General features: G+C 42.2%; 1 protein-coding gene, 1 long non-coding RNA gene and 1 other non-coding gene across 3 annotated transcripts; all 3 read left to right on the forward strand.

The window, feature by feature from the left end:
• The first annotated feature begins 219 nt into the window (after positions 1 to 219).
• LOC116320364 (pannexin-1-like) lies at positions 220 to 13,384 on the forward strand. The gene is made up of 8 exons (XM_031739957.2): positions 220 to 392; positions 5,194 to 5,393; positions 6,543 to 6,658; positions 8,277 to 8,464; positions 8,649 to 8,927; positions 9,307 to 9,529; positions 10,582 to 10,804; positions 11,266 to 13,384. The coding sequence occupies exons 2-8, from the start codon at positions 5,213 to 5,215 to the stop codon at positions 11,343 to 11,345; spliced, it is 1,290 nt and encodes a 429-aa protein (XP_031595817.2). The 5' UTR covers positions 220 to 392; positions 5,194 to 5,212; the 3' UTR covers positions 11,346 to 13,384.
• Positions 13,385 to 19,174: 5,790 nt separating this feature from the next.
• Positions 19,175 to 23,613, forward strand: LOC120443580. The gene is made up of 3 exons (XR_005615504.1): positions 19,175 to 19,312; positions 22,027 to 22,072; positions 23,505 to 23,613. It is a non-coding gene; the product is annotated as an uncharacterized LOC120443580 (long non-coding RNA).
• LOC116320395 lies at positions 20,355 to 20,517 on the forward strand. The gene has a single exon (XR_004199449.2). It is a non-coding gene; the product is annotated as a U1 spliceosomal RNA (small nuclear RNA).
• Positions 23,614 to 24,595: the final 982 nt, after the last annotated feature.

Here is a 24,595-nt window from a genome sequence, read left to right on the forward strand (position 1 = left end):
GCAGTGAATTTAAGATCAGTGACTATTTATATTTGAGATAAAATACCTTTTTAAAGAAAGAAAGAAAGAAAGAAAGAAAGAGTTTTCAGCAGAGTTTGCTCGCCGTTTGACTCCCGAGCTACAAGTTACAAAATCCCGAGCTGCACTTGAAGGCAGCAACAGAGCGAAAAATTCTGAGCCAACCGTGAAGGCATCATGAAGACGAACGGAAGGAGTTTTGAGTCTTACAGGAAGAGGATTGATTTCGAAAGTTGTTTTGTTCTATCTGTTGAATGCCTGGCGGCCACACCGCCGAGCGGCTGCGCTGGAAAGCACCTGAAGTGATTCCCGCTGCACACAGCCTCCACCGCGGCCATGACGCTTTGATACACACCTGACGGAAGCAGCAGCAGGTAAGCGCGGGTTTATGATGTTTGCCAGCTTTGAGTAAATCACAGCTTCGTTAAAAGTCACTCTACCGTCTGTTTATGCCACTTCATCGCTGTTAGCCACTCCAGCCGTCGGGGGTGTCAAACTTGCGACCCGCCGGCCAGAACCGGCCTCTAAAGTATCGTTTTCGGTCCACCGGCGGTTTTCAAAGTGTGAAAGTGGAAGTAAAATTATTAACAAGTCCCTATTTTTCATTATGGTGATGCATTACAGAGGAGGGAACGTGTCTGGGAGGTTGGGAGTATTGTTAGATGGAGACAAACAGGTCAAAAATCATAAAGAGATTAAAACAACAACTTTGTTTAGATGCAAAAACTCTACATTTAAAGGTTTTCTGTTCTTCCTCTGGGACATTAACTATCTATCTATAGCTTTATAAGGTACACTTTTTCTTCTGTTCATTAATAGAAATGGCAGCCAATCACATGGCAGCAGCTCAGTGCATTTAGACATGTAGGACCAGCTGATTTTCAAACTGAGCATCAGAATGGGGACTTAAAAGTGACTTAAGTGACTTTGAACGTGGCATGGTTGTTACTACCAGACAGGTGGGTCTGAGTGTTTCAGAGAGTGGTCAGAAAATGAAAAAATATCCAGTGAGCGGCAGTTTAGGGAGTAAAGTGGTCTCGCTGATGGCAGAGGAGAATGGTTGGATTGCTTTGAGCTGATATGGAGGTAACAGTAACTCAAAAAAATAGATACGTGCTACAGCCACGATAACACAGAAGCACATCTCTGAATCCACAGCGCGTCAGAGCGTGCGGCAGATGGGCTGCAGGACCAGACCACAACCACTGAGTATTTTTGGTGCATTGCTGTTGCTTCAGTTTCCTGTTCTCAGCTAAGACGACAGTTCACACGGGGCACCAACGTTAAACAACAGAAGGTTGGAAGGAGTGAGTGTCAGTTTCTGCTGTGGGTTTCAGATGGTGGGGTCAGACTTTGGCATAAAGAAGAGAAAGCATGGATCCTGCCTTGTGTCAGCAGTTCAGGCTGCTGCTGGTGTGATGGTGTGGGGGATATTTTCTTGGCACCAACTGAGCATCACCTAAACTCTACAGCCTACCTGAGTGTTGCTGCTGACCACACCCACCCCTTCATGATCACAGTGTTACCTTCTTTTTTCAAGCTCTGAAGACACGAGGCAGGAAACAAACTACAACCTCATTTATATTTTTTAAAAAGTGCCATGAAGATTAACATGAGGTTTTGTAACACTGTCATTAACGTCAGGTATACTTAGCCTGATAAAACTTACTTCCCAAGTACAACAATACATGGCAAATTGAAGTACTCTTCTTGTAATTTCTAATTCTGCTTCTTTAAGCTTAAAAATCCAAACCTTTGGAGGGACATGTGTTATTATGCAGTCGTCTTTCCTCCTTCAGATCAGATCGGGTCTCCTGAACTAAAACATGTTTGATGCTGGGGAGTCACGTAGTCAGCCCATCCCATCTTTGAGAATAATGAAGACTTTGCATTAAAAATGAAGAAAACAGAAAACAAACAAGTAAAGCAAACAAAGGAGGCGGATGATGTCGTGGGAAGATGATCACGAGGGGTTTTGAAATCCTTCTTTATTAAAATCAGGCTTCGCTTTACTCCACGAGTCTGAGGTTGCACAGCTGAGGAGCAGCGGCGCTGGTGGCTGAAGTGGCCGGTACCTCATGAGTCATAGTGACTAATCTTAATCTTTGTTCATGACATGACGCTGTGGATAATAACCCGTGAGGCTCCAGGCTTTAACAGCAGGTGATTTTAAAGAGCACCGTGCTGTTATGTTAATGACTACAGACCAAAAGTTCTCAGCTTAACCAGACTTTCAAGGAATGTTCATGATGAATATTTAGATTAGGTCACAAATATTTGCTGAGAAGTTGGTGTACCTGTCAGACATCGTGCTGACGGCACATGAGATCCCGTGACCTGCGTGTTCTTCAGCACCAATTTACCCCATTACAATATTCGGTTACTGCTCAGTTTTTACATCTGAAGGGGTCATATACACAAACCACAGAGAAAAATGTCCAACCAACACTTTCCTGGAGTTCTTTAAAGAACAGTCATTAAAACTGTGAAGCAGAGTCTCTCCAGACTCCAAACAGGCCTTTGAGGAGGGAAACTGTGGATGTAAGAAGGACTGGCACACACGGTGAAGACAAAGAGGCTGTGTTGCTTTACTTAACAGAAGTCTGTATGTTTTCCTGCTATTTTTGACCCTTTGACAAGTGAAACTGTGTGCAAGCTTCAGTTTATTAAGAGTAAATTGTTGAAATATTTGTTCAGTAGAGCAAAATGAAACCAATATCCCTGCAGGGCAGTTTGCTTTGCAGACAGAACTCGTACCAAACACACTACAAGATCCAGAAAACGTCTGCTGTCATCGTGAATCATGGAGGAAAACATCGACATGACTGTCGGTGTCTCTGAGTGCCGCCTTTAAGAGCTGAACTTGAAAACAATGCTGAGGGTCTGAAATGATGCTCGGTACCTCACAGCTGAGCCTCGTTCCATAAACGTGTTGAATTTACGCCGAAGGTCACTCAGAGTGGCACAGCCCGACTGTTTCAGCCTGTTTAATGCTTTTCTAAAGTTAATAAAATAAAAAATAAAGGTGCCGGGCCCAAAGATGGAAGATTGAGTTCAGAGGGTCGGCGTCTATAAAACCCTGTCCAGCAGTTTCTCACCCTGCACTGGATCCCCTCAGGGATCGATCGTCAGAGCCGTTGTGGACCAGGAGTTGTCCTAAAGTATGCTGACAGCTCGCTAATTGTGAGTCTTCTGCAGGAAGTGGAGCAGGAGCGTGGCCCTGACCTTCACTAAGTTAGTTGACTGGTGTGAGCAGTTTTTCCTCCAAAGACCAAAGAAATGTCCAGTGAGGAGGCTCCTTCATCCTTTGCCTGCACGCATTTCGGTTCATGTGAACCAGCAGCTCTAAATAATCGAGACAAGAAGTCAAAGTTTGATTTAAATACAGACACTTTATATAAAACGATAGATCAGCTGTGGTTTACCTTTCATTTTTAGCAGGTATCCTCAGTACTGCAGATGGAGCGTGTCCTTACTGTCTGCAATGATTTTCTTTCCCCATAGATTATCCCATCTTTAATCTCTGTGACTCTGAGTAATAATAGAATTTGCACAAATTCTCTGAAGGCATGAATCTGAATCTGCCACGTGACTGGCTAGTTTGCACGAATAGGCATGGAGCAGTGATCCTAATAAAGTGCTCACAGAGTGAACACTAACAAACAGGAGAAAGTGGAGTTAAAGAAAGCCGCTGTTGGTGAACAAAATGAGCAAAACCTCATTATGGAATCTGGAATGTCTAATTAAAGAATAATACAGGTTATTATGTTAGTCAGTGCGTTATTTAATTATGGCTGAATTAGAGCGACATTAGGCAGCGAGCTGGGAAATTAAGTAGCTGCTGTAACAGGACACGTTCACCTCGTGTGGTGCTTTGCATCGCTCAAATTAAATTTGCCTGGCAAAAAGGCGACGGGAACTCGGGGAACATGTCAGAGCCATGCAAACTCAATTTAATATAATATATAAAGGCCATTTTCACAGTTACAGGCCCTCGAGGTGCACAGGTGTGGGTTGAAATTTGACAGTTTTTAATTCGTAGTTTCGAAGCATATTTCACACCCTCGTAACTTCAGAAGTACAACAGATAGCCCACACTCAGTGTCTCAGTGAAAGCCAAAAATATTTTGTTCCGACTAGGGCTGTTCGATTTAACGATATATATCGGATGACGGTATAAAAACGTCTATCGTTTCATTTTACGCTATCGTTTGTTTTGTGGTGTCGCAAAATAAACTGTTTACGGCAATATTTTTTCATTATTTTGATGGTCACTGTAGTGGCTATATTAATTTCCTAAAGTTTTCTCTTTCTCTTATATTTAATATAACCACACTACAGACGGACAAGCGCTTGTTTTTATGTATTGTTGTTAGCAACAACAACGGTAAAACCACCTCGTGTCTGCTTGTTTATTTTCCACATAAACCTTTCACAATAAAGCTCAAGATCCTGTTGAGACTTTTCAAAATAAACTGAATCACGTGAAAGATGCAGAGTATTTACGGATGAGAAGTAAAAAAGAGCCGTCAGGTGCTAAAAAAAATAAACCTTAGACTCAAACGTTAGAACAGGCTTTTCCCTGCAGCACGCTGTGTGATAAATACTCACAAAGAAAACGGCGGCCGTTACAACCTATGTCTAAAAAAATGTATCGTTTCATGCATCAGTTAAAACACTCGACTCCAGGTACGCGACGCCCAGCTGGAAACACTTCAAGCAAGTCGAGCTGCCCGACATTCACAGAATTTACAGAAAATGTTACATTTTTGTGATTTATATCGTTATCGGACGATAGATGTCTTAATATCGGGATATGAGATTTTGGTCATATCGCACAGCCCTAGTTCCGACCAAATTTTTCTGTAACCAACTTTGATCATTAATATCGCAGGATATGTTAAAGTTTCTGAATATTTGCTGTATTTCTAAAGACATTAGTGCCCAAAAATACTGGAAAACATTTGTTAAAATGCATCAGATTTAAGCCAAACGGTTAACTATGGAAGTATTCATAGTATGAAGGTAAAACAACCAAAGTCATGGCACCGAGCGAGCTGATTCTGCGGGGTCAGCTGGAAACTTTGATCAGATCTGATTGATTTTTAATGTGACACATTCGTATTACCTCTGTGAAACGTGCCAACGGAGATGCTTGTTGATTTGTGTCGGCAGGTAAGAGCAGAGCATAGACATGGCCATCGCACACGTGGCTACAGAGTACATGTTCAGCGACTTTCTGCTGAAGGACCCGAACCAGGCTCGATACCGCAACGTTCGAACGGAGCTCGCCGTGGACAAGATCGTGACCTGCGTGGCCGTGGGCCTTCCCCTCCTCCTCATCTCTCTAGCCTTCGCTCAGGAGGTCTCAGTCGGTGAGTGAAGCCGGGAAACGAGCAAAGTTGGCTCCATGATGCAGGTGTCTGTGCGATAGTTAAATATTACTTTTTAAAAGAATCTTGATGGAAAACACGAAGAAGAGTTCATGAGAAGTCACAGAATCCAGCCTGAATAGCCTTTAAGAGACTCCAGCTGCACATCTGTATGCACCACTGTCATATTTTTAATCATAGAAACATTTTTGTCAGTTTTCTTCTCCTAAAGCTTTTTATTTATTCATTTTCTGTAATTTTCCACTTCTAATCACTGCCCCATGATGTTTTTCAGTGCGTGTCGGCTAACAGACAGTTCTACCCTTTTCATAAATATCTTCTCTTTAAAACACTTCCATTTCCTCTGACACTGCTTCTGCTTACATGTGGCCATTTTTCTGTCCTCGCTTCTTGTTTTTACCTACAGTTTTTCTTCCATGCTGCCCTTAAATTGTGTCCATACTTTGGTGGCAGATGCAGAAATTATGCTCATAGATAAAGGAAACATCACAGGTGTGATAAACACAAACAGAGTAATTTAAAAAAAGACTTCCTGTATAAAATATGAGGTCATAAATAACCCCAGTTGGGATTTTTAGCCACTCAGGTAGCTTAGTTCCTCGGATCTTGTCTGTGTGGGTCTAAAGTGGTCTAAAGATCTGAACTTGGATCCAGTCCACATGTCTAGGTGTCCATTGGGAAGATGCTAAACTCCAGGTGTGTTTGAATTTGTCTTGTAGCAGCATGAAAACACAAGTTTCAGACAAACAACAAATGAATGTTTAAAAAAGATTAAAGAACCTACAGAATGCCTTTTATTCCTCGCCTGGCATTTCTGACAGAACGTCTCCTGAACCAACCAGCTGGCGTCTCTAACGCCGTGTGACTGATGTTTTCTTCAATTTTATTCACAGTCATGTTTAAAAAGCCTTACAGTCTTAACTCGAACCTGTACGAGCCCTGTTTGGGTCACTTCATTCTGTGAGAAATCTTTCTAAGAAATCCACTCAACCACAAACAGATCTGGTCTTGCAAGAATTTTGATCTGTTTCCAGGAAGTAGACTGAAGGTTATGCTGTGTCACTTGTGTGGACTCGTGTTGATTCTGACCCTGCTGCTGGGGCTTATTTCATGTCTCCATGTTTCTCTCAGGTACTCAGATCAGCTGCTTTGCTCCAACTAACTTCTCATGGAGGCAGGCAGCTTATGTGGACTCCTTCTGCTGGGCGGCTGTGCACACACACACTCTACCTCTGTGGCTGCACAAGGTACACACACACACACACACACACAGTGTTACAGTTACTGAAAAGATGTAAGCCATCTTAATCTTGCTGTGTTTGATTCAGAGTGAAGGGAAAGCTTTCTGGCGTTCACAGGCAGCCTCGGGTTTGTGATTTCAGGGTGTGGTTCAGATATTTTTAGTAGGGTGCATTCTGAGGACTGTAATGGGCGTGCACGTTTCTTCACATACCTACAACGATCTTTCTTTACTGACACCGGATAAACCTGCACAAGAAATCCGACGTTCAAATAGCTGATCGTGCACAAAAGCACAGTTAACCCTCAGAGCTTTGCTTTCTGCCTTTCAGCTCATTCTGTCGGGTTTGAAATGTGAGTCTGCTCTACCAGTCCTCTTCATGGTTCAGGTTTTTGCCGTTAATGAGAAAGGGCATGCCCATATCTTTCTTTCATTATGATTCACCCCTTTTGGGGGGGGTTGTGGTTCTTATGTCACTCAGTCTGTAGTTGGTTTCATTTCTAAGTAAAATCCACTGGAGTCTGGAGCCTAATCACAGAGAGAAGCTTAGATGCAAATCAAACTAACGGTTCGCTTCACATTTTCACTCTTGGCTCATTCCCTCTCTAAATCTGCTGATTTCTTTTTTGTTTTTAATTTAAAAATGTTTGTTTGTTTGTTTTTTAAAATAAAGAGTTGATATTAAGTGAGTGTGATCACCGTGGGAAACTTTTTAATTCACCTTATTTTTGGAGACTACATGGAGGCATCCACATAAAATTGTCAGGTCTTAAAAAGGCCACATTTTACACCCAATCCAAGTGATCTGTCTGTGATCTGTATGTCATAGTTTGAAAAGCAAAATGGAACCATATTAATATCTGTCACATAAAGAACAGAAACAAGCTCTCGCACTCAATATAAGAGCATCAATAAACAAAAAGGCGAGCTTTGAGAAGTCTCTTAAATGTTTCATGAAAAGGTTGATGCAAAGCTCAGAGCCTTCAGCCCACAGTGAAGGCTCTGTGCCCAGAGGCGTGGAGGTTGGGCGAGGGATAGAAAGCAGACCCGTGGTTGGGTGCAGCGGGTCAGTAAGTAAGTAATGCAGGAGCCAGTGGAGATTTAAGAGGGTGGGGGCGATATGTGCCCAGAGCTAAGAGCCTGTTAGAAGCCTAGCGGCCAAGGTTTGGACAGAGTAGAGATCTTTCAGGGCTTTGGTGGAAATCCCACTGCGGTAATCAGGCCAGGTGGCTGAGGGTCTCTGCTACAGAGCCAGAGAGAAGAGATGTTCATTAAGTTTATTCACTATATGTTTAATTTCTTAAAGCACTTGTAAACTTTATGGTTTATGATGTGAGATGCTACTGTACAGTAAGACCGGAGAACTGAACACGCACACACACACACACACACACACACACACACTCTCATATCTCTATGAAAGTGAAACTGTTATCTCTGTCTGTTTCATCAGGCATTAGTTTATCAAACCAAACACCAGCATAACAGGAGCCTCGGTGTCAGTGTGTCAGCTGTGCACACCTTTCTTTTATCAGCAGTCGTATTTGTGGAAACGTCACCGCTAATATGATTGTTTATGTCTTAGTTAAAGCTCTGCTGCCTCCTCTCCTGTGTCCTCTCTCCAGTTCTTTCCTTACATCCTGCTGCTGGTGGCCGTTCTCATGTACGCCCCGGCGTTGTTCTGGAGATTTTGCGCTGCGCCGCTCCTGCAGTCTGACCTTGCCTTCATCATGGAAGAGCTGGACCGCTGTTATAACCGTGCCGTCACTCTGGCCAAACGGATGGCGACAGCAGAGCAGCCGTCCACTGACAGGTACAGCACTTTACAGGCAACAGGGTGGAAGGATGCACTTCATTGTTTGGGAACATGGCAAAAAGCTTCCAATCAGTGGAATAACTGATGCATCCACTGGTCTGTCTGTGTGTTTACCGGCAAATCCATAAAGTGCCTGCACAACCTCACTTTAATCTGCTCTTTCCACCCTTTCTTTCCACAGCGATCCCACCGAGGGCTGCTTCCATTACCCAATGGTGGAGAAGTTCTTGATGACCAAGCGCTGCTCGCGGAAGCTGATCTTTTACTACCTCCTGTGCCGCCTTCTGACTCTGCTCACCCTGCTCTGCGCCTGCATCTACCTGGGCTACTACCTCCGCCTGGCCTCCACTACAGACGACTTCGGCTGCAAGCTGCGTGTCGGCCTGCTCGAGTCAGACTCTGGCGTCCCCGACAGGGTGCAGTGTAAGCTCATCGCCGTGGGAGTCTTCTCCTTGCTGAGGTATTTTCCTGAGCTTTGCATTGAAGAGTTGATATGTCAGAAATCAGATTAAGCTTTGATTTGTGCTTTACAAACAAGTTTACCTGTGGTGTAATGATGAGATCTGAACCCTTTTGGCTTTTGAGAATAGTAAAAACTGAAATTCATTAAACTGGGGATGGCAGACTGCAGGTACCAGGCAGGGGGTTTAAAAAAAGTGGCATAAACTGCAGTTCCTCTAACGCCCACTAGAGGCTGGCTCCAAAAAGTCAGTCAGTCTCTAAAAGATACATTTTTGACACATTTCATTGGATAAAAAGAGTTATTTTGTTGCCATTTTGCCAGTAAGTTGGTCTTTTGGGATACTTAAGGCCTCCATCTCTCTGATTACTCTTCTCAGCTTCGTAAACTTGATCGTCTTCGCCACGTTGATTCCAGTTGTGATCTACGCCAGTCTGCGTCCCCTCTACTGCTATGGCCACGCTCACTTCCTCGAAACCTACCAATCGCTGCCCACTGTGAGCGTCCTGCCCAAACCCGGTGGCCAATGTGATGATCTCTCGCTCTACCTGCTCCTACTGGAGGAGAACATCAGTGAAGTGAAATCCTACAAATATATGAAGGTGTGTATGTTAAAGCATCAGAAATGACAAACAGCCAAACTTTGTCAGCATTGAAAACATTTTGGTCTGTGTTTAAGTGAAGTTGTTTGGCCATTAAATCAAATCATTAGTACATGAGAAACCAGATCCTTCTGCTGTGTTTGGATTAGTTACGTTGACCCGATTTCCCTCTTTATGTCCCATTCTCCCATTTCATGTATTGAGATAAAATCCCACATTCTGATTGGCTTAAATAGATGTTGCACAAGAAACCCAGGGCTAAAAAAGGCATTGTGGCTCTCTGAATATGTGAGCATATGAATGAGAGCATGAAACCAAACATCGTCCTTTTATGCCTGTTAGAAGAAAACAAAGTGCACATGACTCCTTCACATGTTAAATGCCAAACCTCTCCCAATCTACCCCTCATCGTCAGAAACTGTCCCACATAAGCATGCTCTTTGTCCTACATGTGGTTTGGTAACTCTAATACTGGGAAAAAAAAGTCTCAGAAAGTTGATTCAGTTCATCTGGATGGAACATTTCAGTGTGAGAAACGTTTTGATCACTGAGTCTCAGCAGACCTTATAAACAGTATTATAAGAGTGTGACTTTTATCATCCATAGTGCCGTGATCCATTCCCCGATTCCCTGTGATTAGCCCACATGACCACTGACCATTAATGATGACGCTCTCGTGGTTCATTGTTATGTAATCGCGCTGATTTCTATGGTTACGCAACGTTAGTGTTTATAAGGTTGTGGAAACGTGCGGCCAGTTGAGGCGCGAATGAGTGAGGACACATTTCTCCCACTGAAAGCATTGTCCAGGTCCAGAGAATCAACTTTGTGGTTATTGGACATGCATGAAGACATAAAAAAGTACTGCAAACTGAATTGGAGGCAGATTTTTAGCTTTCTTCATACAGGCACTTGTGTTGTTTTGTTGTGGTGTTCCTGCAGCCCTGCTGGGTCTCAGCAGAAAAGCTGGTTATTTACCCCGGAGTGTTTAAATAAAGCATGTTTTAGTATCATACATGGTGCATTTCTTCCCTGACGATTTCTGGCCATAGGTGTTGGAGATGTTGAGGAGACGAGGCGAGCACGCCGGAGAAAGCTTCGACCCCATGGGCCTGCTGCAGAATCTCTGCCTGGTGAAGATGGACAACGTAGACGGGTTGAAACCCACCGGTGCTTCAGCGATGTGTGATAATGACACGGATGCTCCCGAGGACATCTGCGAGGGTCCAAACTCGTCCAAAGAAAATGGCAGCAAGACGGAAACGGAGATGAAAGGTGAGAAAAGAAACAGCTTTGAAATCTCACTGGAAGGAGTCGGTGCTCTCGTAAGGATGTGGATGCTTCAACCAGCAGAACCGGTTCCCTGCGATTCCAGTATATGAATAACAGCTGCAGTTTCAAGGCTTCAGCCTCAGGTTTAATATTAAAGTTGTTACAAATCTGGAAAAATAAGTTCCCACTCAAGGCCTTCAGAATCTGGCAGAGAAATCTGATATTCTTTAATGACCCAGTCAGTGCCTGATCTCTTATTAAATACTAAATTGTAAGTCCTGAACAGTTGACACAGCATTTTGATAGACTTTGAACTGAAAGACGTTCGGTGTCGATTTATATAAAACCCAAAGTGTTTTATATCTTGGGAAACGCTGTGAACTCTGTTTTTACAAACCTCTACAGACAGGTAAAAGTTTTCAGGTCCATTTCAGTAACAGACGGGCTTATTTGTGTGTTTTTAGAGCTCAGACCTCTGCTGAAAGAGAACAAAGATGCAGCAGGAAGCAGCGACGGAGGCGTTCTCCGTCAGAGACCGATGTGATGATTCAGCGTGGGATTAACAAACTCAGACTTTACATCGTTTTCTTCAGAGGAGAGAGGATGGAGAGTTTGTTTTTTTTGTCTGTCCGGTAGATTGTGGAATAATGGCAGGACGCTGGAGGATGATTGGCTAAAACTGCTGATGGTACTGATTTCGACTTTCTCTGAATTTTTTTTTTTTTTAAGGACAATTTCAAACACTACAATCCTGAAAGCTTAACTTGGATTTTTACATTTTCTGACACACAATCACTGAATATGGAGCTCCTGAAAGGTCGCACTGGGGAACATCTTTCCTCCTGACGATGCTTTTATATTCCCGCTGTCGTGTTTTGGTCCAGCCTTCGTGTATTATGTGATGTATGCATTGATCATTTACACAGCCACTTCCTGCATGCAGAGCTTTATAAAAACATCTGTTTATAAAAACACTGTGACCCAGTTCCACCTCTGCTACCTCGGTCGCCCTTATCCGCTCCCTGTGAGAATCTAGCTTCCTGCAGGGTCGTTCGTTAGGATTTTTATGCATAAACAAAGCAGCGAATCAGAGCAATGTAATGTTGTTTTCTGTCTGTTTTACATTTACGGTTCTCGCTCTATCTGCTGAAAAATCTCCCAGGACTTCATCAATAAGCCAAAAAATAAGCCTGAACAACCTCAATGACAGATTCAGACTTTTTTGGCCTTTGCTGTGTCTCAGGGTGTTTACACAGGCTTACTGCATGGAACGTCTTCATGGACGTAGTGTCAGTCTGATAAACCTGCATTCTTTCTAGCAGGCAGCGACTTGGGCCACAAAAACACTTCTAGTTGTCTGTGTGAAAACAGCCTTCAGTGACCTCGGTAAACACTCTCTCCTGATGACCTTGTGAGCTCAGCTGCAAGGTTCAGGCCATATTTAATAAAACATTAGGTTCTTTTTGTAAATTATGATCGTTTATCCTGTTGACTTGTCAGTCTCGAGTCGTGACACAGTCAGTTCTATTCCCAACCGATCACGTCATGTTTCAAAAACACCCAGATGGCAGCGATCTAAACACTTGACACTAACCAGGGGGTGACATTTATTTACAGTCATTTCAGGAGCTCCATATGGTTCCATGAATAACAGACAAAAGTTTACCTTCCAGTCAGGGTCTCGTTCATGAGTGACAGAAGAACGGAGCATCTGTGGAGACCTGAGCGTGGAAGTGATGAGCTTCCTCTTCCTTTAGAGACCGGACGAGGCGCTCAGAGGAGAGCTGCTCCTCCTCCTGCCACTAAAACTGCTTTTAAAGTCAATATTGTCAGACTGATTGTTCCTGCACGCTGCCTTAGTGGGAGAACGAGTTTTTCATGCGATTGTCAATCACATTTCAAGACAACGTTAGCGCTTTAAAGTAAAATAAAAATGAAACTGGAATCATTAAAAGGTAGCTAACTCATGAACCTGCAGTCCCAGCGTTTGTTCGGGGTTTGGCTCCCCAGACTGATTTCCTGCTTAAGAACTGAACGTTTTTCTCATGTGTGGATGTGATTAAACTGTCCTTTGCATGTCAAACTACAAGAAAAAGAGGTACGACTGCATGAAGCTTGGTTTTGTGTATTTATTTTTAAGGTTACGAGGTTTTCTTTGTTTAACATAGACATAAATAATCCAAAGTCAGGTTTTAGGTTTTATCGCTCTGAGAGAACTTGTGTAAATCTCTCAGATGTTCAAAAGTCTTGATCTGGAAATCGTCGTGTCTGCTGGGGGATCTCAGGGATAAAATCCTCTCACTGGACTCTGTGTGATAGTCGGTTTTTGTGTTTTTAAAGTGCCTGTGGATCTTTTTTGCATGCATTGATGAAACTTGTTCTCTTCACTCCACAGCAGTGACTGTTTTGTGAACTTCTTTGTGTGTTTTGAATGTCATGGCTGAGTATTATTGGGATTAACATTTGTGCAATGTGTAAAGAGAGACTTGATGTTGTAAACGTTTCCTGTGTTTCTGGATTTGAAGTGAAAGTTTGTTCATTCATAAACACGACTGCAGTGGTTAAAACTGACCTCACCATAAACTCTGTGTGTATGTATGTGTGTGTGTTGTGTGGGTGGGTCAGGGGCTTGAGCAGGGGTCCGTTCTTCGTACCTCGCTAAGTAAGTTAGCCGGATTTGATTGTTGACGATTTCGCGTGATCTTGGATCGTTCGGTTCTCCGAAGCTCATCCGGGACTTGCTGTCATAGCAACAGATCCGTAAGAGTAAGCCTGCTCGGGAGCAGGTTTACTTTATGTAAACAGGATTAGATCGCGGCCACTTAGGTATGTACACTTCATTTATATGAAAGCAACAGCGATATTTCTCCACTGTTTCTCCATAAATAAATATTATCAATGTAACTAAAGATAATGTAGTATTTGATTCTTTTATTGATTTCATACAGATACATACAGGTCATTTCCTAAAAAAAGGGAAATGTACTATTAATCATTCTATTTCATGTATTTGATTATTTCAGATGTAATTCATATTTTAGAGTAGTAATAGTAAAACACTTTGTGTAATCAAGATGAGAGACCACGGCTATAAAAGCGAAGGTGGATTTGGGAAGTCTGTCGCAGCCATGTCCTGTCCGTTTGTACGCGAGCAAGGAAGGTGCAAGATTGATAAGGAGAGTTTCCAGAATTTAGCGTATATTGCGGGATAGACGGGATCCTTTAGCTCAGCGCGACGGTGTGCTCATAGAGAGATATCGATTTTCCCGTGAGGGTATTATTTACTTAAATCTCTCTCTCTCTCTCTCTCTCTCTCTCCCCCTATAGATATACGTATATAGTATATCTCCCAACTTACTGTGCATGCTTCAGTCACCCCTTGCATGGGAACAGGTAGAAGTGATGGAGTGTTATGTAAAACTACACACAAAAAACCCACAATGTCAATAAATGTCACAGTACAAAAAGCCGGGGTGTGACGGGGGGGTGCAGGACCACCACCTGTCTTTATTTGCTCTGCCCTTTTCTTGGTTGCTGTTATAAACAAACAAACAGATTATTTCAGGGTCTCTTTTCAAGAGACTAAAAGCAATATAAGTGATAAATATTACCATTCTGTAGAATATTCTTATATTTCACTTTTACTTGTTCCCATGTTCTTGTGGGTCCTGTTGTGGCTCTAATGTGAAAGAGGATATAACGTAATATAATATAATAAATTACTTACACTTAGTTTAATTTGTCAGCAACTTTCTGCCAGCCCTCTCTCCTTGCTTTTGCAGCCTTTGCAGTGTTCCCCTGCGTTTTAATTAAACTCTGAAACTCCTGAAATCCTCCTTCGACAGCTTCGCCGACCAATCAAAGGGTTGCCGATCAATGTTTCTACTATCGATGCGTAGCCCCTTTTAAGCCACCCAGTGATCTCAGATTACTTCATCCAGCTATACTAATCGTCAACAACAGGTGTGTTCGGAGAACCGGATTAGCGAGCTCAAAGTTGGCGCGATGATTTGATCTTGGATGTAGTAAGCGAGGTACGAAGAACGGACCCCAGATCTATACAATGCTCAAACACATGGTGCTATTTACATCCTTAGACTCGTGCTGTTTGGTGGCCCAATCTGATCTCACTCGTCTTCTTCTTCTTTCTTTTTTTTTTTGTTAGAGCGAAAGATTAGTTGTTGTTTTTTTAAGGTTAATCTGAGCTGCAGGCAAGATCGTTAAAAAGCTGTGCAAAAAAAGAGAATATTTACCGAGAGAAAGCACGCATAAACAATTTGTAATTATACAAAGACTCCTGACAAAAAATACTGAGGGGAAAGAAGACAAAAAGGAGCTCAGAGAGCAGCAGGAGAAAAGACAAAGTACAGGGGAGAGCATCATGGAAGCCGTCAGCATCTTAGACCTGTTGCAGCATAACTATGGGAGGTTTCAAAGTCACCTGATCCAAACTGGGAACTGGTTCCACAGAACACGGAAAGCTGAAGGTTCTGCCTCCTACGAACCACGAGTAAGGCCTGCAGTCTGAGAGCAAAGTGCTCCGCTCGTTAATATGATACTACAAAGTCTTTAACATATGTCTGTCATGGCTGTGTGCAGGGAGAGAGGACCCAAAATGCAGGAGTCACAAGCGCAGAGACAAAAAGGTGAACTTTAACAGCTTTATTGCTGTGCACGAACTGAACTGAACTGGGAATACAAAACTAAACTAGCAAACAGGCAGGCAAACAGAACACACAGGGGTGGTATGAGGGTACGACACGACAACGAGCAGGGGAAGACGCAGACACTAAATGCAAGAGGTGAACAGAGCTAAGAGGAAACAGCTGGGAGACACGGCTGACGCTGATTACACTGACGAGACAGGGAGAGCACAAAGCTGAACACACTGACATAAGGCACAGACCTACAAAGTCAAACAGGAAGTACACGACAGACACAGAGATCCAGATGAGAGACAGAACTTAACAGACGCAGACTAATTAGCAGACATAACATCATGGACAGACAGAGGGAACACAGAAAAGTGGGACCAGGGCAGGCACAGAACAGAAACCAAACAAATGGCAAATCTTAATGGAATACACAATCAGAATAAACAAGAACATAATTAAGAAACACAAAACACTGAGTCACCAGACTCAGGACCACGACAATGTCAGTCTGATTTTTTAGATTATTTCAAAGGACTGCAGAGTGAGGACCTCTGACTGTGGGACAGGATCTGTGGGAATTCCAGTAATCCAACATGTCTGTTAAATCACTGTGAGACACCCGACCTTCATGTTTCAACAACATAAGATAAACATGATTCCCATGAATGTGTGTCAAATCAAATCAAATCAAATCACCTTTATTGTCACATCACATGTGCAGGTACACTGGTACAGTACATGCGAGTGAAATTCTTGTGTGCAAGCTTCACAAGCAACAGAGTTGTGCAAAATACAATAACGTGCAACAAGCAAAATATAAAAATGGTTAATCTAAAAGTAATAAATATATGTACCATATATAAAGGTATATACATTACTGAATGTGTGTACTAAATATGTTTACTAAATATGTTTTTCTACGTGTGTGTGTGTGTGTGTGTGTGTGTGAGTGTGTATATACATGTTTTACAAATGAAATAGAGTAAACAATAAAATAAGATATATAAAATATAAAATATACAGAGGTAGGTATGTGCAAAACAGTGGCATTAATGTACAGTATGGAGTGCATAATGTTGAAGTTCCAGTAGTGAGGGTGAGGTGTCTATGACGTGTTCAGCAGTCTGATGGCCTGGTGGAAAAAGCTGTCTCTCAGTCTGCTGGTGCGGGACCGGATGCTGCAGAACCTCCTTCCTGATGGAAGTAGTCTGAAGAGTTTATGGCTGGGGTGACTGGGTCCTTGATGATCCTCCCGCTTTCCTCAGGCACCGCTTCCTGTAGATGTCTTGGAGGAGGGAAGCTCACCTCCAATTATCCGTTCAGCACACCGCACTACTCTCTGGAGAGCTTTGCGGTTGTAAGCGGTGCTGTTGCCATACCAGGTGGTGATGCATCCAGTGAGGATGCTCTCAATGGCACAGCGATAGAAGGTCCTGAGGATGCGGGGCTCATGCCGAATCTTTTCAGTCTCCTGAGAAAGAAGAGGCGCTGCTGCGCTTCTTCACTGTCTTGTTTATGTGTACTGACCACGTAAGATCCTCAGCCAGATGTACACCAAGGAAGCGGAAGCTGCTTGGAATATGAGCACCTCTGCTCCATTAACCTCCAGCTTACTCACCAGTACAGATTCAACTTTTATTAAAAATTTATGTTTTATTATTGAAGAGAATAAAATTCAAGAATTAAATAATCTACATTAATGTTATATTAATGCGTTATAAGAATAATAATTCAATTCACATCACCTTTAGTTAGCAAGGTGAGGAACAATATCTCTCCTTCTGTGTACCTCTTGTCTGCTCCAAATTCTTTTAGGCCTGTTACTTAAGAAAGTTTTTTTTTTTACCAGTGTCCTTACCTGAGCTGGTCAAATGAAATCATCCTCCTGCCCTCTTGATTTTTTATCTGGACCTTTGTTTAAAAAAGTCTTTCAGTCCATTGGTCCTAGTGTGCTTACAGTTATCAATGCCTCTCCGCTTTCTGGTCAGGTCCCTGTTTTTTGTAAAAGTGCTGTTATTCACCAACTGTTAAAAAAACCCAAACTTGATGCTTCTCTGCTTATCAATTATAGACCTATCTCAAAATTACCATTTATTGCCAAGATTTTACAGAAGGTTGTGGCCAAGCAACTCAAATCGGTTCTTGATGAACATAACATTCTTAGTAATTTCCATTCTGGTTTTCGTAGAGCTCATTCCATAGACTAAAACACTGGGTGGGTATATCAGGAACTGCTTTGGAGTGGTTTAAATCCTGTGTGAACAATCCTTCTCTGTGGCTACCTCCAAGTTCCGATCCTCTCTTGCTTCTCTTGCCTATGGTGTGCCACAAGGTTCTGTCTTGGGACCTGTACTGTTTTTTTGTTGTATTTACTCCCTCTTCAGGAGATTCTCAGCACTTTTAAGGACATTTTGTATCGTTGTTATGCAGATGATATTCAGCTATATATCTCCTTTAGGCCACATGATTCTAAACTTCAAAACTTGCAGAGATGCTTAGATTCTATCAGAGGTTGGATGGCTGATAATTATCTTCAACTTAATGCTGAGAAAACTGAAGTCCTTGTCTTTGCTCCTGATAAATTTGTACCTTTGGTAGTAAAAGATTTAGGCCCCCTCGCTTCTTTTGTTAAATCTTCTATTAGGAATCTTGGTGTTACATTTGACTCAGCTCTGTCCTTGGATATTTATGTTAAATCTCTGGTCCGCTCCTGTTTCTACCACTTAAGAAATATTGCTAAGCTGAGTCCTATTGTGTCACGTTCCGAACTTGAAATGATTATACATGCTTTTGTTTCATCTCATTTAGACCATTGTAACTCATTGTTTATCTGTCTAAGTAATGCTTCCTTGGAACGTCTGCAGGGTGTTCAAAATGCTGCTGCAAGCTTTTGACCAAGGCTTCCAGGTACTCCCATGTCTCTCCCCTGCTGATCCAGCTGCATTGGCTCCCCATTAAATTCAGGGTCCATTTTGAGATTATAATTCTGACCTTCAGGGCTCTGCACGGACTAGCTCCAATTTACATCAGTGATCTTCTTCATCCTTATATTTCCAGCAGGTCCCTGAGGTTTTGTGACCAGGGCTTGCTGGTTGTCCAATACGGAGCCCCGGCTCCGTAATCCAACACACTACATTAAAAAAAAAAAAAAAAAAAAAAAAAAAAAAAAAGGGCGACAGAGCCTTTGTTTCTGTGGCTCCCAGACTCTGGAACTCTCTTCCATCGAGTTTGAGATCTGTAGACTCTGTCAGTTCTTTGCCTTTGGTTGATGTTGCTTTATGTTCTAGCTTCTGTGAAGGACTTTGTGATTTTATCTTGAAAGGTGCTATATAAATAAAATTTTACTTTACTTTACTTTAACCATTTTATAGATTTTTGTACATAAATAATTTCCAGCCTAAATGATGCAGAAAGAAGGTACAAATTGACAACTGAGCTTAATTTCAGATTGATCTGCTGAAATGTTCATTTTATATATATATATATATATTGGGGGGGCGAACTGTTCACACTATGAAATTATATTTATAACAGGAAAAACTGTAAAATAATAGTTTTGATTCAAATAAAACTGCAGACTTTTATTCAACTAATTAAAACCAATTTTTTCATTAACTGAGTTGCTATTACTCAAATGGTACTGCGCCCTCTGATTGGCTTACTGGTGACCGCGTGTGGCGCTCAATGGCACTTTTTCCTGGAGTTTTGCAGAGGTTTTCTTTGGGATTATGTAGCACGTTTTAAGCTTGAAGTGTCCCACCCCTTCCGTCCCTTGTGTATCTTATCTTATCTGTGCTGTTTGCCACGTTTATCACCTGCCTATAAAGCTGACCTGCTTTGACTTTTACATGTTAAGGTAAGTGGTTTAGAAGCTCATTTACACAACTCACGTTTTTCTTCCGAGCATGAGGGGAAAATGAGCAGTGACATAAATTATTCAACAGGGGGCGCTGATATTTGGTTACATCACAACGACCATTATGTATATTTTTTAATGCATTTGGAGTTTATGTGTTGAGGAATTGAGGAAAAATATGTATATTGATAAAATAATAACTTTTTAAAAACTACAAAAAGTTCTTGTGTCTGGATTAATGAGTACTTTTAGTTCACTTGCATTTTCCTCTTGTGGTCATTAGCTGAGGGAGGTGATTGTAATTTTCACTCCAAAATAAAAATATTCTGGTATATTAAACTAAACTATAATTTATACTACTCGATAGGACGTGTACTAACACGTGTATGTGCGCCGGACCCGCGTGATTTGAGACTTCCTGCCATCTTTAGCGGGTAACAAACTCTCGCCAAAGCAAAAATTCGCTCTGAGTGAATTCAGTCGTTGTTAATGAGTAAATTTTTTGGAGTGATTTTATTTGGATTGTTTTCTGGTTGTTTGTTGCACTCGGACATGTTCACAGACGTGTTTTCGTGAACAGCGCTGTTCTTACTCCGAGACCGTAGCGGGAAACCGTTGGTTGCCTAGCAGCAGTTAACGCAGAGACCGGAAGTGACTGCACTTCGACTCGAAAACTTTTGCGTTTTTTCTCTTTCCCCCGAATATCAGATAAACTCGTTTAACAGCGTGCCTGACCTTTGCGTTAGCTGAACTTCCTGTTGGTCTGTTGGTGGATTTAAGAAGGTTAAATGGATGAAAAAAAGTGATCTTTCAGCTAGCTCTTGTTGCGCAGATGCAGCAATGCATGATGGGAAAGACTCCCGGTATTTTTAAAGCTAAATAACCTGATGAGGCTCTGTTGGAAACTGCTTCATGTGTATGTAAACAGTATTTAGTCCCAGACCCCTGCAGGATGTGTTTGTGTTGATTGTGAGATTGTGAGAACCGTGAGTGTGCAGGGTTTGTGTGTGAAAGACTCTCCCATGCGCGAAGTGAGCAATTCATACTTACCTGGCAGGAGAGATACCATGATCAAGAAGGTGGTTCTTTCAGGCCGAGGCTCAGCTATTGCACTCTGGCTTTGCTGATAGCCTGCGAATTCCCCAAATGTGGGAATCTCGACTGCATAATTTCTGATAGTGGGGACTGCGTTCGCGCTGTCCCTTCATTACATGTTAAAAGGAAATTGTGGATTTCTGTTTTGTGGTGTTAGTGAACTACAAAGGCTTTTGCATTTTTGCAGTGTGTGAAAATGATATGACAGATGAGTTATATTGAGTAGCGTGTAGTTTCTTCGTTTCTCCGCTAGAGGCCGATAGAGCTCTGTAAATGTTCAGAGACGTCACAGATAAGATAAGATAACAAGAACTTTATTTATCCCGACGGAAATTCTTTTGTCATACACATGCTCAATGCAGCAAGGGAGACAGTTTTCACACTTTCCAGATTCACGGGCAGAACTGGACTCCAGGTGGTCCGTCTGGTGCATTTAAATCAGGGTTGCATGTGTTTGTTATCTTTTAAATGCAGTGCCTGGCCGCATTCAGTATTTAAAGTTAGTATTTCTGTAGGAGTGCTCGCTGGATTCAGATTCTTATTGTTTGAAATGCTCTTTGGAAGTGAAACATGTCTATAAGTTTAAAAACAAAGAGCTCTGAGGCAGTCACCTCAAAGTTGAGGTGGATGTGATAAAGCTGCAAATTTCCTGTTTCGTAGCTATGCTGCTGTTTGCTGCTCTGTGTTTGTTTTTACTGTTGAAAATACATGTTAGCTATTGAGGTTTTGCTGTCATGTGACTAATCATGGCACGTCACTCTGGGTGTGTGAAGTTGTAGGGTCAAAAATTATGACCTTAGTCACACAGGTCTGGAGACCAGCCTCCAGTCTGAGTGGTCGCTGAAAGACCTACGATTGGGCAAATGTGTATTCCCTGGTAGGTAGATAGAAACCTCCTTGTGTTAGCTTTGGTTGCAGATTGCTGCAGTTCTGAGTAGTTTGCCTGCAGGACGCCAATTTGTCTGTAAACACTCGCCAACTTCTCAGTGAGCAGTAGTGAAACTGAAAAGTGCCACAGAACCAAGACCGTGAATGTTTGCCTTCACAGTAAAAACTTTTAATGTGCAAGTGTTTGCTGTCGTTCGGGCCGAGAAAACGTTGCATACCTTTGTTTAGTGTCCTTAGATGGTTTGCTGATTGCTAAAATCAATATTTTTTTACATGTCAGGGTGATGATATGACGACAGTCCCTCCTGCAGCCAGCTGAAACGTAGACACGCCACCTTTATCTGGCGCTCTGATGATGTATCTGATGATGTCATTTGCAAATGGTTGTCTATGTTAGCAGATCAGCTACAAGTGTTTGTTAGTTGGTACATGCAGTTCACCCATGTTAGCAGGGACCATAGAAATGTAGCAGGCATGCTGTATAAAGTGTATAAAGAACCAGCCCATGTACCATAATAGTAATTTGTTGCATTGTTAAAGAAGTTCAGACATTCAGTGGCGTGTTGTGCTGTCAGCCTTCTTTCTCTAATCATTGCATCTCTGGCATATGCCTTTCACGCCACCTCTTGTCACCCTACGCTGTTAAAAACTCAAATGTCCCCTGTGCGCTTTACGCTACCTGACATTTGACCACAGTGAAAAACAGTTGATTTCTCCTCTGTATATCTCAGCATGGAGGTCAGAAGCCAGAACCTGCTGGAGGAGGCGAAGCTCCAGGTGGGTGAATCACAGTTGGGGAAAAGTGGCTAAAATGCACGTGAATACTGTACGGAGTGGGATTTCTGTAGCACATGTAAACGTGAATACAACAGAACAGCCAGTTAATCTCACATGAACATTTTTGGACTGTGGGAGGAAACCAGAGGGCACAGGAGGAAACACACCTCAGACAACCAATGTGTTAAAAGTCAGAAACGTTCTTTTTGTGAGGCGATCGTGGTAACCGCTGCACCGATGGCTTGTCGAAAGTTGAAAGATGGCATAGATAAAATATAAATATAAATATAAGCCAGAGTGAGACTGCAAAGACAAAAACACGAGTGCATATCTTGCAGCCTCAACCTCAAAGGGCCGAAAATGAAGCCGACACAGAAGTGCCAAAAACTGCAGTTCCTCTAACAGCCACCGGAGGATGTCTCCAAAGTGAGCCGGACGCCACAGACACAGATTCCACCCAGAAATAAACTCGCCGGTGGAAGAGTATTTTTGACCCGTGGTTTACTGAGTTTCAATCATCATATTTTTAGAAGATTTCCGATCTGCATTCAATTTTTATGGTCCAAAGGGATACTTGAGCTCCATAAATACATTATTTTAAAGTCCTATCCACCCACTTTTAGGTGATTCCTTCCAACAGTGACATGATAGAAATTTGATGTATGAAGCTGTTAGGACAAATCAGCCCATATGTGCATCTAACAAAGCTTGCTATCATTAGTTGATAAGTTGGAGCTCCTCTCTCTCATATAAATATATTCACTGGTGGGTCTAAAAAACCCAGCAAAGCAGCAGCTAAGACACTAATGTCGACGCTTCACAATGTGGACACCACAAACCTGTAGACATATATTTATATAGTCTATGGTTTATAAAAAAAATAAATGCAGAAATGAAACTTAAAAAACAAGTTGAAACTTGTAAAAGCCCACAGAGAGACAGACATGGTAATTAACCATAGAGCAAGAAGAACAGCGAGGTTCAAAGTTTGCTTTTGAATCGCTGCTCCTCCTACAGCGTCGGCCAGGTTCTCGTGTAAGATGCACACTAACCTGCTCAAGGCCACCGCATCCTTTATCTGTTTAACTCTTTGCACAAAGCAACCAAGTGTCACTTTCTTTCTGCACTTCCCACATTACGCTAACCTGTGAGCTGCTGATGTTCATTATTAAACTTGTGTCAGATCATTAGGAACATTTTTGACTCAATCCTGCAATGAGACTTTGCAAGATTCAAACCTTCTTGAGATGAAGCTATAAACTAGCTTTTTAGCATCAGTGTGACAGTGAGCTGTGCACAAACATTCAATTATTGAGAGTTATTGGATGTTTTGGTTTGTTTTTTTAATGCATAAATATAAACCTTTTTGTGATGCTTCAATTTTGCACTTTCATCGCTACCCTCAACCACTTCTTGTATTCTTTTTATACAGAAAAACATCTGCAGACAGAGTTCCTGCTGCTTCAGATGACATCTGTGTCTCTCTGCGTTGCCTGGGCGAGGTAGCAGCAAGTCTTCAGAGAGCAATGCTGCACAACATGAGAGGAAAAAGTAAGAAAAAGTCTTTTGCTTCCAGCTTTCTCTCCAAGCAGAGAAATTTAAGTGGAATCACGGCTTCGCCACGCTCTTTAACTCTCGCACGGTGATTTTTCATGCACGTTGTCGTCCTCCCCCACCATCTTCTGTCTCTGCTGTGTTCACTGCGTGAGTGAGCAGCTCCCCAAACCTCCCACCCACCCACATGCTTGCTGTTTCAGAGAAGACAAGGCTGAACTTAAGTAGATGTTCCGCCTTTTGGTTTTTGGACTGTCGAAAATAATCCGTCTGGTCCCTGTTTACGCCGTGATGTCAGGTCCTGTTAAGAATTTGAGGGTTTTTTTTTTCATGTTTGGGTGCTTTGTGTCTGTGTTACTCACTTCCTGTTTTATTTTGGTTAGTTAAGTTGTCCTGTGTTTTCCCTCCTTTGTGATTGTTGGACCCGCCCTCATTAGCTGCACCTTGTGCTTCACCATATTCTGTTTTCTTTAAGCTCTCATTGGTTGTCATTCAAACTTATTTTCATATTCAAAGATCAAACTGGTTTGTTGGGCATTACACTGCACTCAAATGGCCTCCACAGTCACCTGATCTCAGTCCAGTAGGGCACCGCTGGCATGTTTTAACAGGAGATTTGCATCACTGTGCAGCCGATGATGAAGTTTCCAGCACTTTGTCGAATTAAGGAAAGAATTAAGGGACAAAAAGGGCTCAACATGGTATTACCAAGGCATACCTAATATAGTGGCAGGTGAGTGTATATACTGAGAGTATAATTGGAAACAGGAGTGACAAAAAACATGAACCTAAATAGTTTTAGTAGTTAAGTACTAAAGGAAAAATACAACGAAAGACAGGAAATAAACCTGAGATTAAAGTGACTAATAATACAAAATAAAACAGGAAATGATTCAATAGAAACTCAGAAAGGTGACAAAAGAAACTTTTAGGTTATTTTCATCCCCAACACCTAAGCTCTTAATCGTT

This window comes from Oreochromis aureus, linkage group 14 (assembly GCF_013358895.1).
Source record: "Oreochromis aureus strain Israel breed Guangdong linkage group 14, ZZ_aureus, whole genome shotgun sequence".
Lineage (NCBI taxonomy): Eukaryota > Metazoa > Chordata > Actinopteri > Cichliformes > Cichlidae > Oreochromis > Oreochromis aureus.